This window comes from Ipomoea triloba, chromosome 7 (assembly GCF_003576645.1).
Source record: "Ipomoea triloba cultivar NCNSP0323 chromosome 7, ASM357664v1".
NCBI classification, from domain to species: domain Eukaryota; kingdom Viridiplantae; phylum Streptophyta; class Magnoliopsida; order Solanales; family Convolvulaceae; genus Ipomoea; species Ipomoea triloba.
In genome coordinates this window covers 3633253-3651911 of record NC_044922.1, presented here as the reverse complement: position 1 = coordinate 3651911, position 18659 = coordinate 3633253, and the positions used below count along the sequence as shown (strand labels likewise).

At 34.0% G+C, this 18659-nt stretch overlaps 2 protein-coding genes and 1 long non-coding RNA gene across 3 annotated transcripts; all 3 read left to right on the top strand.

Annotated features, from left to right (window-relative positions):
- Positions 1 to 16: 16 nt before the first annotated feature.
- On the top strand, positions 17 to 1961 carry LOC116025653 (zinc finger protein CONSTANS-LIKE 4-like). Its single transcript, XM_031266965.1, has 2 exons — positions 17 to 827; positions 1310 to 1961. The coding sequence occupies exons 1-2, from the start codon at positions 102 to 104 to the stop codon at positions 1631 to 1633; spliced, it is 1050 nt and encodes a 349-aa protein (XP_031122825.1). The 5' UTR covers positions 17 to 101; the 3' UTR covers positions 1634 to 1961.
- A 5534-nt stretch (positions 1962 to 7495) lies between these two features.
- LOC116024550 lies at positions 7496 to 13173 on the top strand. The gene is made up of 3 exons (XR_004099499.1): positions 7496 to 7694; positions 7776 to 7885; positions 12908 to 13173. It is a non-coding gene; the product is annotated as an uncharacterized LOC116024550 (long non-coding RNA).
- Positions 13174 to 17312: 4139 nt separating this feature from the next.
- Positions 17313 to 18434, top strand: LOC116024775 (protein ENHANCED DISEASE RESISTANCE 2-like). Its single transcript, XM_031265770.1, has one exon. It carries the CDS (start codon positions 17388 to 17390, stop codon positions 18297 to 18299), a length of 912 nt encoding a protein of 303 aa, XP_031121630.1. The 5' UTR covers positions 17313 to 17387; the 3' UTR covers positions 18300 to 18434.
- Positions 18435 to 18659: the final 225 nt, after the last annotated feature.

Below are 18659 nucleotides of genomic sequence, written 5' to 3'. Positions count from 1 at the left end.
ATAAAAGGCGATCAGTGTTTCATATCCCATTTCACAGTTTCGCGGACAGGACATGCTTTAGAGAGAGAAAGAGAGAGAAGGCGAAAAAAAAACAAACGGAGATGGGGGCTGAGACTTGGAGCTTAACGGCGAAACTGTGCGACTCCTGCAAGAGATCGTCGGCCACCGTGTTCTGCCGCGCCGACACGGCGTTCCTCTGCGCGGCCTGCGACTCCAAGATCCACGCGGCCAACAAGCTGGCGTCGCGCCACGCGCGCGTCCTGGTCTGCGAGGTCTGCGAGCAGGCCCCGGCCAGCTTCACATGCAAGGCCGACGCCGCCGCGCTCTGCGTCACGTGCGACCGCGACATCCACTCCGCCAACCCGCTCGCCCGCCGCCACGAGCGCCTCCCAGTCGTCCCCTTCTACGACTCTCCCGGCGATGCCGCCAAATCCCACGGCTCCCCCTCCGTCTCCTCCGGCGACCACTACCCCGAGGCGGCGGAGGAGGAGGCCGAGGCCGCCTCGTGGCTCCTCCCCACTCCCAACAACGCCAAAGGCGTCGATTTGGAGGGCCCCGAGTACAAAACCGCTGATTACCTGTTCGGCGACATGGACTCTTATCTCGACTTGGAAATGATCCCCGGCGGCGCAGATCAGAAGCCCCACCTCCAAAACCCCCGCCAACACTACAATTCCGACGGCGTCGTCCCGGTGATGAACAAAACCGAGACTACCCACGTTCCCGGCCCTGTAGTCGACGGATTTCCCACCTATGAAATCGACTTCACCGCCGGATCTAAGCCGCCTTTCATGTATAACTTCGCCACTCAAACCATCAGCCATAGCGTATGCCCTCTTCTCCCATCTCCCTATACTAATCCTTTTATTATATATATATATATATATACACACACACACACACGAGTTTAGGTGCAGAAGAGGTCTCAACAATTAATCTAAACCTTAATTTTGACAAGATTAATGGCTCTCACTTGAAATTTTATATATATACACGAGTTCATGTGAGGAAGAGGTTTAGCGATTAATTCTGTACCTTGGTTTTGATAAAATTAATGGCTCTCAGCTGATGTTATATATATATATATATAGACAGACTGGACCTTAATTTTGATAAGATTAATGGCTTTCACCTGCACCTCACAAGAACCTTTCTATATATATATATATATATATATATATATATATATATATATAATCTTAGAAATTTGTATTACTTACTCTCAAACTCTGTGATAAGATTAACTAAAAAGAGTTTATTATGCAAAAAAATTGGGTCCTAAATGTTGTGTATTACTATTATTACACAGGTATCGTCGTCGTCTATGGACGTGGGAGTTGTGCCGGACCACAGCGCGATGGGGGATGTGTCGAACCCGGCATTTGGCCGGAGCACCGGCACCGGCGAGGGGGTCCCGAACCCGTTGTCGGGAGTGGACCGGGAGGCGAGGGTGCTAAGGTACAGAGAGAAGAGAAAGAACCGGAAGTTCGAGAAGACGATCCGATACGCCTCGAGAAAGGCGTACGCGGAGACCCGGCCGAGGATCAAGGGGAGGTTCGCGAAGCGCGCCGACTTGGAAGTCGACTCCCTCCTCGCCGCCGACGCGTCGTACGGCGTCGTGCCGTCGTATTAAGGCCGCCGCGGGCGGCGCGGCGGCGATGGAATAAAATTTTGGGCAAATTTTGAGCTCGATCTCGTGTTGTCGTGTTGTTACTGCTGCTGTATATAATGTTGCTAATATTTATACTGTCTGACTCTGATGCATTTTCTACTTCTGGCTGACTTTATGTAACCCCATGTTACATTTTTCTGTCAATGGTAATGTAATGAGCTGTTGTTTGTTAGATCTTCACTTTTTTTTTTTTCTTGAAATAATGGAGTATACAATGTATTATGCTCCATAGTATTATTATTGTTGTTGTTGTTGCCCTCTCAATAAGAATATATTGTAAAATGCAAAATTTCTAGTTTTGTCCCTACAGAAATTGTAAATGAGTTAAAGTTAGAGTAATTTAGCAGCCCATTAAGTGGTAAAACCAATACTGAGTGTTCACAAGTAGTCAAGACTCAGGACTAAGAGGGTGAAAATCTTTGGGTCGCACAAGTTTAGCTCTATCATTCAATAGACCGTATTTAGGTCAAGAGATTAAAGTTCGGAACTCGATAATGACAATGTGAGATTTATGTTCAAAATGGATAGATTCCTTGTGTGCATCAACAATTACTATATCTGCTGAGTCACTGAGTTATCGTGATCTCAATTTTCAAATGCTCCGTCGGACCGAGATGTTGGCAACTATTGAAGTTAAGAATTCAACATTTAGGGCAAGATTTGCAAAAATATAACATTCATAAACAATTGTATCAATGTGACGATGATTGAATTTTACCCCTCTTACATGAATAATGAATTTGGATATTAGTTTACTCTTGTTAGTTTGACAATTAAATAGTACTATTTCCGTAAAAAGAAACGTTTAATTGAAAACGTGTTTAAACTATTCCGTATTAAATAATGTTTTAAGTGGGAATGATTGACTTGAGTCACTTAAATAAATACTCCGTATTAAATAATGATATCGATTAGATTATTCTCATGTAAAATCAATATTCTTGAAATGCCATTTGGATAATGTAAGCTTTTAATTATTTTATTATTGTGGTTAGAAACGTGTTAAAATTAAGAATATAATTTAGCACTGTTAAAAGTAATTGATTGGTGTGACAATACTATTACTTTCATATCAACATGACTATGCCAATCATACCAATATATGCCTACGCATATGAATAGCGTATACATATTACCGTAAGCAAATGTTATTTTATTTTATTTTTTAAGAAATTATATTCCAATTAATTTGAATTATATATATACTACTATACTAGTAGTTTTTATTTGCAAGAGGGAGATTTTAACTAAATTTAATTTCAAGTCTTATCATATGTACCATAAAGTCCATACTCTGCAATATATTTAAAGTTAACCATGTCAGTCATATGTATATATTTTATAACTCATGACATTCTAATTGAAAGAGTCACTTAGTGCTATTAGATCACAAAATTATTAGCTATTCGTCTTTTTCTTAATTAGTTACCTAACCATAAAACTAACAACTATATCATGCACCAATTTTACAACGTTATGTGTACCCTGTTGCACGAATATTCACACATATCTGCACTGAATGAATATGCAGTTTACTTTCAATGAACATGTAGTTTAATACATGAACAACCTTCAATCAAATATTGGGCCACAGTGAGAGAGATGTTTGAAAATTGAAAGTGATCCCCAATTCCCCATTATATATAGTATAGAATCGAAGAAGAGATAGGAATATGAGAATATTCCAGTATCCCCAATATGCTTGTAAATAAAGATATCAATTGTCAGCTACCTTAAAAAAAAAAAAAAAATTCTTCACTTATTTTGACGAAATTTTCCTTAAAGTTCAAATATAAATATACAATTAAATTTTTAAATCAAGAACTTTATATTTCGAAAATTGAGTTAATACCCGATTTGGTTAACAATTGCATAGTTAAGGATGAAATTGAGCAAGTTTTGAAGTTGATGACCAAAGTTATGAAATCCTAATAGTCGATGGATTAAATCGCGTATTAACTCTAAAATTATATTAAACAACTATATGTATTAAGGTTAAAAAAATAGTTTGTTTATTAAAAAAAAAACACTTTTTAAAAATTCATAAGAGAAAATGAAAATAGACCCATGTTCGAGAAGCATTTTTTTAATGTTTTATATCATGATTCGTTATCACACATGATAATGTTTAGTCAATATAAACCGCGTAAATAACATTGTTGTACGAATTTAGAATATCATACATACTTGTGGTCCACCGCATGGTTTGTGCCAATTTTCTAATTTGGATGTTTATTTTTATTTATTTTGGTGATCACCAAGAGAATAAATGCTACTTTAATTTGTCCATATACTTATTCTACAAGGAATTCTTATACAAGCTTAAAGAGAAAAATCAATTTTTTATCCTTTATTTTTTTAATTTGAAAAATCATTTGGAGGCAACTATAAATCCATATCTAGCTTTTTCATGCTTATGAATAAAAAATGATTATTTATATGTGCATTTATTTTCATTCAACATGAGTTCAAATTCTCAACCTAAGATAAATCAAAACTAAATTTAGTTTCATACTTGTACTTAATTTACTCAATTAAAACTATTGATTATAAGCTAGATTATTATTTTAAAAAGTGCTATTATTATCATTGGAGATTAAAAAAAACATAAATTATTTTATTGAATTATTTTAAAAAGTACTCCATATAATAAATAAAAAAAAATAGTGGGCAGGGTCTAGGCACTGCGTCTCTGTCAACAATGAAGATTGAAGAGGAAATAAAGAATGGACAAAAATGGGGAGATAAGGTTGGAAGATTTTTATGGGTCCACAACGAATCAAAATCTTACAGATCATTGGATGATGAGATCTCTCAATTTCTTGCCATACACGTGGCCTTGTGGTCCGGTCCACGTCCATGCTAAGCCGCTGCCGACCCATGTGTCAATTTTAATTAATTTTGAAAGCACATTTATTGTTTTTATTTTTATTTTTAAAATCTCTCCTTTCTAAATCTAGTTCTGTGGGAAAAAGTTGACAAAAAGTTTTAATTACAGTTGAAATTTTGATTATAATATTATGGGCTTGTTTGGTTATCAGCGGTTAGCATTTAGCGGTAGCGGATTGTGTTAGCGGTTATCAAATAGCGGATTGTATTAGCAGGTTTGATCAACGAATTGTATTAACGGTTTGTAAAAAGATGTTTGATAATATATATATATATATATATATATATATATATATAACAATAACAATAATAATTATAACAAAAAAAATAATAACAATAATGTAAAAATTAAAAATAAAAATAAAAAGAGGGGTTCCCCTTTTGTAATTTTGGCTCCCCTCACTTATCCCACATCGGTGGGATAAGTGAGGAAGGGAGCCTTGAGGCTCGCCTCAAGGCTCCGTAATTTCCAATAGTTTGCCCAGCGACCTTTGGGCTGCTGGGCAAACTGTGAGTTAATTTTTATTTTTTTTTAATTATAAAGGCATTTTGGGCAAAGAAAATCTTTCCCCAAAATGCTGCTATTTGGCGGTTTGGAGCAAATTCGCTGCTCCAAACCGTCATTAACCAAACAACTTTTCAGCGTTTTGATCAAGGGTCAAAACGTTGAAAATGGCGGATCTGCCAAAATTTGGCGGATCCGCCACTAACCAAACAAGCCCTATATATATGTAACATGTTTTGCAAAAATTTGTGTGGGACCGCTTCACGAGTTTTAATATTTGAGACGGGTGGGGTCAACATAATTTGAGTCATAGTTGCTGTTATGAGTTGGTATTTGGTTGGTTGTTATGACCTAAATTATGTTGATCTGCCCCATCTCTTATACTGAGACATGTGAGACGGTCTCACACAAGTGTGACCCAAAGTCTTATCGCCTAGTTATATTTTTATGTAGTTTAGTACTCTCATGTCTCATTTTATCTGTCTTATTTAATATTTATTTGTTAAACTAACTCTTTATTATTTGTTTTCTTTTTACTATATATATACATTTTTTGTCTTTAATAGTACTTTTAATGTAATTTTTAAATATATAAATTTTGTAAATTAATATTACAAATTTTTAGAAAGAATACTGATTTTTTTTTTACAATTGACTCTATTACATTGTAGTATCTGTTCATCTATAATTTCTTAACCTGTTAAAGCACAAAAGTTACTACATGTCACTTGATCACAATGTCATTGGCATAGAATACTAAACTTAGTATTATAAAATATCGAATTAAAAATATCTTCAATCAAACCGATACTTAAAATGAGACCGAAGATATAATTTATTTGTAGATATGTCTAAATTTTGCTAGCATGTTATGCTTGGGAATAAAAGTCCTTTTAAAAAAATAAAAAAATATTTTGGAAAATAAGTTGTGTGTGTGTGAAAATTTTGTATTAATTTCGTTTAGATTATATAGATTAATTGTATATTTTAAAATTTTATATTAATATTTATTTATTCTATTAAATTATGCATTTATTAACTATTTAATTTAAATTAAAATCTTGACATTTGGTGGGCACTGGGCAGTACTAATTATTGATCTTTTTTTACTATTTTTAATATTGGTATTGCCTATAAAATTTGTATGTATTTATTTATTTATTTATTGCCAACAATACTATTTTGGCAAGTGGCAACTATGGTTTATTATTAAATGTTAATTTTTAATTAACTTACGATGATATCATTAAAATTTTCATCTATTATAATTCATTAATTTGTCAACTTCCTATACATTTTTCTCTCAACTCGTTTACTATAAATTTTTGCACTCGCCAAAGGCCTTGCGGCATAGCTATGACCCACCCAAGTGAGATGTCACAGGTTCAATCCTCAGTGGGGCGTTGGCTCAATACTACATTGTAACATCCTCAGTGGGGGCGTTGTCTCAATACTACATTGTAACAGAGTTAACATGCACGGGGTCAATCATGCTATTGTGTAACAAGAAAATGGGACTTGTAAGACCTTATGTGACCTTTCGATCAATATAGTGTTAACACTAATTAAACCCATTAGGTTTTGGTGTGAAAGTCATGATCAACAAATTCAACAACTTCTTTTCAGACCAAAAAAATGATAACTTCCACCATGCTTTTAGAGTTTTAGAGGTAGTTACATACACAGGAGCTTGAAGTGCATCAACATTTACAAAGATAATTGTTGCTCGTTACGTTACACTGTTGAAAATCTAGTTAGAAACGCATGTTCCGACCAATTTGAGTATCCGAAAAAAACATTCGTTGCTATTTCTGACCATTGGAGAAAGTCGTCGGAATAAACGACAAACAAAACAATCAGTCGGGTGATCGGGTCTGAATTTTCCAACCACCGGTTGTGGGAATTTCTGACCACTTTGGTGGTCAGAAAACCTGAGCCAGCTAGTAAAAAAAATTCATCATTTCAGTACAAAGACAATCTCATTGTAGTGAATATATGTATATATACATATATATATATATATATATATATATATATATATATATATATATATTGTTGCAAGATGGTAAGATATTTAATGAAAAACATATACATATTTCATACGCTTGACACGAATTCATTAATGAACATAGAGTTTGTTTAAAATTGTAATTATAAAATTTAATCTCCTAAGCAACTTGTCGGTTCGAATCTTAATGGATGTGATATTGACTCTTTGTGCTGTTGTCTGTTCGAGCCTCAGTGGAGGTGAGGCTCACACCCAACTCTATCATATGAAAGTGCAACCAGATACCACTAGACCCCAAGATTTTGATTCGATATCCAATTGGCATTTCATGTGTAGTTCAATAGCATGCACTCTCAGGGATAAAAGCGTCTTTTTCCTGGATCCCGCGGGTCTCTGCCGTTTGATCGAAGCGACCCGTAGCCCGTAGCCGAAAACCTCAAAGGCTCAAACACGTCTCTCTGTCACTCTCGCTCGCTCCCACCTATTTTCTGGTAATTTTGAGAAAATCGAAACTGGCGAATCCGCAAGCGCACGCATCTACTTCGAGCAGTCAGTCATGGATACTGGCAGCCGGCTCTCTTCTCCTTCTCATCCTAGTTGCCGCTCACGTCCTGGCTCTGGTACCCCAATACACACATTCTACTTCTCTTTATCTCTTTCGCTTTTGTCTTATGATTTCCCATTTTTCTCTTTTCGTATAGGTTTACTGGGTTTTTCGCCTTGCAACCGAGAAGCAATCTCAAAGAACTAAGCGACACTAGTTCCCTGGAAGGAGCAATTCACTTCATTTCATTCCCTTGCGACTATTACGGTAAAACCCTAGTTTTCTTTTTATTTATTTTGGTTGCTTTGTCTATGTATAGTCTGGAATGTCGTTGAATTAGGGTAAAATATGTGACTCGGTGTTCGATTACTAATATATATTATGGAACTGGCAGTTGATCTGTGTCCATTAGTGTTTGCTGTTGACTCTGATTGTCTGATACGGTGATACTTGATGCTCCCTTCCTTGTATGACTGGTGTTGATGTGACTTTGTCTAGCTAAAACTAAAAGTGTTTGTAGTATATACAGGATCTTAGCTGTAAATGCATGTCCATCAGGGCAATGGGTGGTGGTTGGAAGAAATGGCACTTGTTTTGTTTTGCAAAAGAAAATGGAGCATTTAGGATTCCTGACCTAAGACCTGTGTAATTGAGCTTCTGTTACATTAGGTGATAGTTTGAAACAAACGAAAATGGAGCATTTAGGATTCCTGACTTGAGACCTGTGTAATTGAGCTTCTGTTACATTAGGTGATAGTTTGAGTAGAAGTAGGGATTGAACTGTTGAATGAGCAATACCCAGACACATTCCTAGAGAATAGGGGATGAGAAGAGAGGAACTGTGTTTCCTTTTGGTTGTGTATATTTATTTTCAAGTGCACTGATCTTAAAGTTTCATAATGCTTTGTTAGGCAGTATCATCCTAACTAAGGCAGCAAGTTGATAGCAACTACAGAAATTATATTACTCACTCCATACATTTTTTGTTTTTGTCTCAAATTATGCTTGGCCAGTGGAACAACTTTCAAGAAGTTCATGATCAGGAAGCACAGTTAATAAATAATAGCAATGGGCCCTTAGATGCACTGCTATAGTATAGAGGGTGAAGGAAATACTTGACATTAGATTGGATCATGTGTGCAAGGCTGCTACACCATATATGGTTTAGGGTAAGAAGATGTATGGTATGTTAGCTTGAATTCAGGGATTGAACTCATTACCTAGTGGTGTGCAGGGAGTACTTGGATAGTATACAAAATCTAGCCTCTGGTTGAAATTTGATAATACTGAGGATGAGAAAATATAATTCCTCGTGATTTGTTAGATGTTAATAAAATATAATACCCTTAAATATTTAGTGCTTGTTTGGCCTATGCCTCAATTGGAGCTTGTCTATGCTAAAAAGCAGAATCTGGGCCCAAAAAAAAAAAAGAAGAAAGAGAAACGGGTTCTAAGGTTGATAAGAGGCAAAAGCATTTATAAGAAGAAAGTTGTGGCTTTTTAACAAAGCCTCATTTTTCAAGAAGCTTTAGAAGAGCCAAACAAGCACTCAATAGTTATTACAGGTCTTGAGGTACTTCAATTATTATTTTTGGTTGGGTCAATGGGTCCTCTCTCATTCTATTCAGTTTTATGGATAATTACTTGGGCAGCAATTCTCCATGAAGACTTGATGCAATCGGGAATTTTGGTGGCTTGCTATAATTACAACACTAGCTGTATTGCAGTTAAATTTTGTTTAGGTATGACTTTTGAGTCACTTTGCATTGAAATGTTTTGTTGGGTTTATATGCATTGTACATGGTCTAAACAGGTCAAAACCGAGAGAGAGTTCATGTGATCCTTCATCCTTTATTTGCTTAATTTGCAGAACTCTACATACTTTCTCCCTGTTTTGGTCCTAGTGAAACTGGAAAGTTGCTTCTTTTCTATTTCAGTTAAAACTGGAAATCTTCAAAGCTGAATTTCCAGAATTCTACATAATTGATTTATGGTTTGATCTTAATGATGCTGGAACTTCATCTTTCCTATTTCAGAGTAAACCTGGATATCTTCATATCTGAAATCATAGTCCATAATTTTGTAATGTGGTATTAGGCTACTGTCATGGGCTTAATCATGTTTATTTAAGTCTTCTGTTAGTATTTTTGCAGGTTTTTGGGCTATTTGCTTTATTGGATACTGTGGTATATTATCTTAGCTTTAGCAGTTTTTATTTGATGTTTTATATTTGAATATAAATACTCATTTATTGTTTGTTGGAAAATGGTTTTGGAATAATGGAATATATGCGCATGTATGAGATATACATCAATTTGAGTATGTATATTATGCCATATAACATGATTTCTTGATCTAAAAGTATGCTTAGGCTATGAATTCAACATTGGCAACAAATTAATATTCTTGTTTTATTTTATTTACTCAATTTTCCTCATTTTCATTTTTGATAGTACTGCATCAATGCATCATGCTATACGGTGTAGTTGAATTTTCTATATATACGGACATATGTGTATGTGTGTCGGAAGCACATTAGAAAAGTTAAAGGTCTTTTAATAAATGGAGAATTCTCCAGTTTTCTTGAAAATTGGAAAGTAGAGTTTTTGGTTAAAAATAAATTATTTCCAAATTAGAAAATAGAAAATGAAGTGCTTATTGGTGAAACAAATCCAAACATTTTGACCAAATCTTTTAAAGTTGTTGATTTAGTACCAAAATTTGAAACGTTAGTGCATTTCTAGATAATTTTTAACTTGAACAAAATAAAATCCTATTCAACTTGAATTTGTATTAAAAAAATCATGTAAATTCTTAAAAGCTGTATTTGTACCCAGTTAAACACTTTTTTAATTAAATACTACGTAATTGATTAGTTGAATACATATTGATCATTTGTGATTTTTGCTAAATTTATGTTAATAATAATTTTAATGTAATTTATATGCAATAATATTTTAGCTATATTCTTGACTTAGAAAGAATATAATTTGTTCTATTTTATTTATAACAAATATATATATATGCCAATTTAAGTTGAATTGATTTTTTTTTAATATGTTAAAAAATTTGCGAGTATTGCATTAACATTTTAAAATTTGGCATTAAATTACTAAGTTCAACAGGTGTCTTTAGAATTGTCACAAGACAAATGTTTTGATATTTTTGACCAATAAGCCAAAATTAAAAGTACTTTCCCAACTTACAAAAGATATTTGAAAAACACTTTTTAGTGTTTTTAAAATTTTTACATGCAAAAACATACATCACCTTTACCAACAGTCTTCAACCCTACCTACTTACTCCTACCTTCGCTTACCTAGCTATCTCCATTACATTTCTACCAATAACTACTTAGCTACCCTCACTGTTACCTACGTAATATTTACCAACACAATTACTCCAATAATTATGATCTCTTACTTCCACCAACCACTATGCGTTTACTTTCTCCTACAGCCACACATTTAGGGCCCAATTACTAACTGGAAAATTTCTCCAGTTTTCCAATTAGAGAATAGAAAACAGAAAACATGTTTATTAGCTAAGTTTTTCATTTTGAAAACACGACACAATTTTCTTGTTTTCTAGAAAACTGGAAAACTTTTATATACTCCACTCCACCTACTTAAATCTACCACCCCTCCTACTTATCCACCACCACTCATACCTCCATAATAATCATTGCTTACTTTCACCCAATACTATATGCTATTCTTCACCCCATGTACCTACCCCCACCACTAGTAAGTAGTAACTCTAATACACTTTTCACTTACCACTAGCATTGGTTTTACATGAAGAAAACAATTGGAAGTCCAAATAACATGATATTTTGTATAAATGGGAAAATAAAAATTTGAACATATTTTCTCAATTTCTAATCAAAATTGGAAGTAGAAAATGAAGAATATTTTCTGTAACAAAGGCCCCAAGTACCCAATTATTTTTTCCATTTTAAACTTGGAAAGCTGCTAGGGAGGCAATACTAATTTCTAACAGGTGATAACTTGAGAAATTGACATTATTCGTGTCAACTGCCACCCTTTTAATCTCTGTGCTGAGGAAACAATTATCCATTTTCTTATTCATTGTATTTGGAGAAAACATTGCTGGGATTTTATTCTGCCTTTGGGAGGAATCCAGTGCATTATATCTTCTCTATCAAGGATGTCTTTTTAGAATGGAACCTCCTTAGAAACAGAATAAGCAACAGAATTGAACTTGGACCCTATTTGTTTACTTTGGCTAATTTTGAGTAAGAGAAACTGCTGATATTAAGGAGTGCAGATGACCATTGATAAATTCAACAATCTTCTCTTTTTGCCCCTGATCACGTGGTTTCTTTAGTTAAGTGATTAGATCATCTTAAACTTGTGGAGGTTTTTGCTTTTGTTTTTGTTTGTTTGTTTGTTTTTAAATGATGCTGTAAGTTGGGTGGTATCCTCTAGGTGCCTTTTTGATCAAATTCGTTGCTTTTCCAAAAAAATAAAAACATGTATATTAAGGCATCAAGTGGCACCACCCATAAAACATTACTTCAAGAACAACAAAGTTTACAACAGCACTATACATGGTTTGTGTCTTTCAAAAAACTCAACCAAAGACTGTTCCAAATCTAAGGGTAATTTTCCTATTAAAAGCCTTCCGTCATCTGATGGTAACGGCTTGGAATTAGATTAAGATCTGGGAAGACTCTTTTTATTATTATTATTTTTTAAATAATCAAAATAATATTTGCCCTCTTAAGTGGTATTTCATTTGTTTGCATAATTGGTAAGGATTATTAATCATCTGTTGAATTGAATCAATTGATTTGCTTTGATGTACATTCTTTTTATTCAATTCTACAGATTTCTTGTATCTTGATTAAATATGGGATGTTTTTATATCCGTTTGATATTTTGTATAGGGTGAAGGATTTATTTATTTATATTCCTTGGGAAAGGAGGGGTAGCTATTTACTTAGGAGTTGGATTTATCAATATTATTGAATCCCTCATCCTTTTTCATTTTAGATTATATTCTAAGCATTTCATAACGAATGAAGATGACCTGGTATTTGGTAGGATAAGTTTAAGCATCAGAGATGCACAGAATGTTATTTTGGTGGAGTAAATGTAGGATTCTTGGGAATCAGAAGAATCCAAACCTATGCTTATCCTGTAGTCCCCTCAATTCATTTCCTATATTTAAAAGTATACTGGCATGCACACATGTCATTATTCTGACAGTTACTCTGTATATCTTCCTTTATCTTCTAAAATGATCTGTTGTGATGTTCTGCAGGGATACTATCTTCATTCAACAACTATCCCAGATCGTATGGAGACTTCATTTTTACCAGAGGCAATAGGAATGTATCTCCTCCTCTCTTGAATGCTTTCATGTATATTTATCTACTCCACTATTAGTTTTCCCTTTAATATTTAGGTGGAACTTGTGTCTCTGGTTCATGTGTTCAACAATTCATTCTTAACCACCCTAAAAATGTTTGTTTTCGTCTGATTTGTCCCAAATGAAGTGGCTTCATCTGATTTGATTCCGAATTTTTATATCCAGATGGAACCATATTATTTGTGTCAAATTATTTGGGAGCCACCTAGCATTTTCCATTGTTATACACTCCATACCTACACACAACTCACGAAGTACATAATCATTATGGAGATAAAATATGCATCTAAAAATAAGAGATCATGTGTAGTGAGTACATCTCAAGTTAGCTGTATGGATTCCTTGCCCATTATGTCAGGTTAATGGATTCTCCCTTGCCAACAAGTTAAATAAATCTTGTGTGAGAAGATTGTTTTACCGTAAGACATGTAATATTGTTTTATGAGTACATAGAAAACTATTACGAGTACATTTTTATTAAAAAGTATTACACGTCTCACGTGATACAGTCTCACACTAGAGTTACTATCATCTAAATATCAGCACAACTTGGTTGAGATGTGCTTGTTATCTATTGCAAAATATATTTTGTGTCAGTCTTCTGAGTGTATTACTTTAATCTTATTTGATAGTAATATTGAAACAATTTAAAATTGATTAAATGTGCATATTGTCATTTCATTGTGTTAATATAAAAAAATGTCATTGTCTCTTTTTATTTATAATAATAATTAGAATTTTCACTATTTAGTACTGTAGATATTTTTATATTTCTGTTGAATTCTAAACTTGTTTCATAAGAAATGCATTTGAAGTATTAAGACAGATGTCAACTTTGATTACATACTATAAAAAGAATTATTATTTAAAAAAAAAAACTAATTTTATGTGGGCCGTCCAAAGTGTATAGAAGTAGCACATGGGAAAACTACATTGACAAGCTGGGATGCCTTTCCAACCATAGAAATGTTAACATTTTTTCGGTATGCTATAAATGCATTGATTACTAATGATTTTGCCTTTTTTAGTTTTAAGAGTACGCAAATTTTTCGGTGTACCATGAATAAAAAAATATTTTTTTAATATAATAAAGATACATTATTTATATATTGAAAGTACGTTATTTGATAATAATGTACCTTTAGTACTTAAATAATGTATCTTTAGTATATTAAAAATAATACAGAGTACCTTTTATTCATGGTCCATATAACTATTTGGATCATGGTCCATGAAATAATGAGTATTAAGAGTATCAACTAGGTGTGTTTTAAGCTCTAAATATTTTTCAAAAGACTAAATAAATAGTAATTTGGCTGATTCACCACTCTAATAACAAAAAGATAAATTGAAAAAACTCAATTAGAGGGGTAAAGGTTCAGAGGGAATAGTGTGATTAGAGTGGTTTGATTGCTTTGTTGTTATCTTTCTAACTACTCTAATTCCAATATTCTCTCAAATGCACACAAAAGAATTAATATATTCATTATAAGACTGAATGTATTGAATGTACAACTACTTGAACACAACTTATTATACCTTAGTAATGTGGTTATAGAGGGCAATAATCTCAATAGTAAGTATAATATCTCAAGCCAAAAAATTAGTATTTTAAATAATTGATTTGAGCCCACCTGGTCGAGAGATGTGTCGGTCAATTCTACTAGACTTGTAATAGCTAAACTTGGCTACTTATGCTTATAGTATTGATGGCATAGGTTGTTATAGTTGTGTGAATACATAATCGCGCCGATTGATTGATCATAGCAACCAACCAGAGAATATAACATTAGCTCAATTGTAAAGTGTCATCATAATATTTATTCACCAAAAAAAAAGTGTCGCCATAATATATACAATTTGAATCTACTATAAATAGCTCCAACAGAAATTGGATAATCTACTATAATCTCCTTTAACCATCGTTTCTTGCAAGTTGCTATTTGTATTAGCTTATTATTGTATTAGCTTGTACTGTATTCGATCATAGCTATCTGTTCACACTTGGTTATTAATTTTCTCAGTCTCATTGCGCTTGGCTTTAAGTAGCTGAATTAAAGTTTTTATAATAGTAAACTATTTTATTTGCAATCAATGATGGAGCCCATAATCATATATACGTAAACATGATTATGAGTATAATTATTTGTCTTTTAAATATATTCTTGACCGTTGTGAATAATTTAATAAGCAAAAGACAAGACTAGCAATTGCACGGGACCAAAAATATTGAAGTAGTTTGATGTCAATATCTTTAAACTTGAGTTTCCCCTTTAACGGTTAGGAATAAATTGTCTCTATTAATTGGATCGTTTAATTAGGCTTCCTTAATGTGCTTAACTATTCTCTTTCGTTGACCGATCTCACTTGGACCCAAATTAGTCGAACTGGCAAATTTTTATGTGAATTATGAATATAGACTACATTTTTAATATTTGTATACTAAAAGTATATTATTTGTGTATTGAATGTATATTATTTGATAGTATACACAATATTGTATTTTTAGTATTCAAATAATGTATTTTTTATGCATACAACATACATATTAAATATATTAAAAGTACATTACTTTTGTTCTGAATGTACTTTATTTAATAGTATACAAAATAATATACTTTCAATATTCAAATAATATATTTTTCATAAATACAATGTACATTTTTAATATACTAAAATATTAAAAATACATTATTTGTGTATTGAATGTCTATTATTTGATAGTATATAAAATAATGTTCTTTCAGTACTCAAATAACGTATTCAATGTACATAAATAATATACTTTTTATTTTGTATAATACTCCACACAACTGTGTGACCATGGTCCATAGAATAATTACTCAATCGAACTCACCTAGATTGAGTCCAAATATCTTGAGCTGCTTTGTAGGCCACATGTTATGATTATGCTATACATTTGTTATACAATTTTTGCAATCGATGATTGGGCAGCACAATTGATCGGAAAATACGAGAATTGCTAAGTATAAATAGAATAACAATGGAGAAGTGTCTATTGCCTTTGTAAAAAGAATTCAAACCCTTTATAAGTCTTTTTTTTTTTAAAGAGTATTTATAGATCTCAAACTTAATTATAAGTTCTCAGCTTAAACTAAGAAAGTAAACTCCTAAAATTGTGCGTGGTAATTACAATTTGATTGTCTATAAAAATAGGTAAATAATTTTCTAAGCTTGGAAACAAATTGTCCAAATTGTCCCTTCTAAAAATAGGTAAGCACATCTTAGAATCATGGACTAGAGTTGGCCTAGGCCAAACACCAGACCTCCTCAACAAACAGGGCTGGTCTTATCCTTTTATAGGCAAAGGGCAAGTGAACAAAAAAAGACACTATATTATGTAAAGAAGTTAACATAAAGTTTTATAACAAAATTTTAATTCAATATATGAGAACAAAAATACTAATGTCAACTAATTTAAAATAACTAAATTCTCTCGCCAGATAATATCTTTTAGGCAACATTTTATAAAATAATTTTTATAAAATCAGTGTTAAAAAAAAAAAGCACCTAGAAGAATAACAAAGAAAAAAAAAATAGTGTATTGCAATTAGAGTTCATATACACTTAAAATTCATCAATTCAAACACAATTACAATACTACTACTACAATTAGAATTGAAACACAATTAGGAGAATAATTGAAATACAATTAGCCAATTACTGCAGCCAACAGGCAACAACCAGGATTGATAAATATTAATAAAGAATTCTCTGCTTTTACAATTAATAATGTAGCCAATAGCCAATTAATTTTCTGATTGAAAATGCAGCCAACAACCAATTAATTATCTGCGATTGCAATTAACAAATCACTTTTTAAGGTATTTATAAATCTCAAACATAATTACGATATTTGACCCAAATTAAGAAGTAAATCTTTCAAATTAGGCAACTTAATTACAAATTGATTGTTTAACTAAATAAGAAAATAATCTTCTAAACTTGAAAACAAATCATACCGACTATTCCTAAAAAACAATAAGTAAGCACATCTTGAAATCACGAAATAGAGCGAGCTGCAGATTGCTGGACTTCTTGTATCCAACCCATTACAATCCATTCTTTTCCTAATAAAGTAATTTTTTTATGGTGAGCAAATAATAAAATAATATCCAAATTGTATTAAATAGTCTTTATCTTTTTAAAGCAAAATAGTAAACGACTATCGTCATCATACAATGCCCATTAGCTGTCCATCCCACACGTGTGCTTTTGCCTCAACTCGCATACATATAGACTTATAGAGACGTACACATATACACATTCATATATACTCAACTACCCCTGTCTTCGATTCTCACTAAACTTCAATTTGCGGCGGAGAAATTCAGCGCCGCTGCCGGAAAACATGTGCCCTACCAAGCAGAAAGAGAACCAGAAGCTCGCCGGAAACCGCTCCGCCGCGGCGGCGGCGGTTTGCCGGGACTGGAAGGAAGAAGCGATTAGCGGAGGATCGTTGAAGCGCGTGGATTTGAACAACGGATCCAACGGCTGGGCGTCGCCTCCGGGAGACCTTTTCCATCTGCGTGCGCCGAACTATTTTGCTAAAAAGACGAAAGTGCCCTCGGGGGAATGGCTTCTGGAACCGGCTGGGGTGGACTGGCTCCGATCCAGCTCGAAGCTAGACCACGTCCTGGCCCGTCCCGACAACCGTGTCATGCACGCGCTGCGGAGAGCGCAGTCGCAGGGGAAGTCTCGCAAGACGTTCGTGCTCGCCGTGAACCTCCAGGTCCCGGGGCGTGAGCACCACAGCGCGGTGTTCTACTTCGCCACGCGCGACGACGCGCCGCTCGAGCCAGGATCGCTGCTCTACAGGTTCGTCAACGGCGACGACGCGTACCGAAATAGCCGGTTCAAGATCGTGAACCGGATCGTTAAAGGTCCGTGGATCGTCAAAGCCGCCGTCGGAAACTACTCCGCCTGTATCCTCGGCAGAGCTCTCAATTGCTACTATCACCGAGGCCCTAACTACCTAGAAATCGACGTCGATAACAGCAGCTCCGCCATAGCCAGCGCGATCCTCCACCTTGCCCTAGGCTACGTCAGATCTGTCACAATCGACATGGGATTCCTAGTCGAATCGCAGTCGGAGGAGGAGCTGCCGGAAAAGCTGTTCGGCGCAGTCCGAATCTGTCAAATGGAGATGAGCTCCGCCGCCTACGTGGACTCGACGTCGCCGGCCAAAGTATCTCCCGCTGGCCACTTTCAGAGCAGCAGTCGCGTGCAGGCCGAAGACGACGGTGATTCCGAGGCCGAATAATTCAGCGTAAAATTGGAAAATCTAATTTTCTTTTTCTTTTTTTGTTCCTTTAATTATTATTATTATTATATTATTATTATGATTATTATAAATTCAATCAAATTTCACCATGTCAGTCGGTGAATCATTTGTAGATAACGTTTTCTACATTTTCTAGCATTTTAATAGCAACTGACCTCCAAAGTCAAGAACACTCCAAAACAATCCAACATCTACTAGACTATAATAATAATAATAATAATAATAATAATAATAATAATAATAATAATAATATAATAATAATATTATTATTATTATTATTTTATGTTATTTTTTGAAACAACACCAAATTATATTATAGAAAATAAGTGTTGATTACAG

Excerpts from the sequence above, each read along its gene's own strand:
- LOC116024775 (XM_031265770.1), top strand. The coding sequence starts at position 17,388 with ATGTGCCCTACCAAGCAGAAAGAGAACCAGAAGCTCGCCGGAAACCGC.
- LOC116025653 (XM_031266965.1), top strand. The coding sequence starts at position 102 with ATGGGGGCTGAGACTTGGAGCTTAACGGCGAAACTGTGCGACTCCTGC. Across the intron at positions 828-1,309 it reads CTCAAACCATCAGCCATAGC|GTATCGTCGTCGTCTATGGA; the intron begins GTATGCCCTCTT and ends ATTATTACACAG.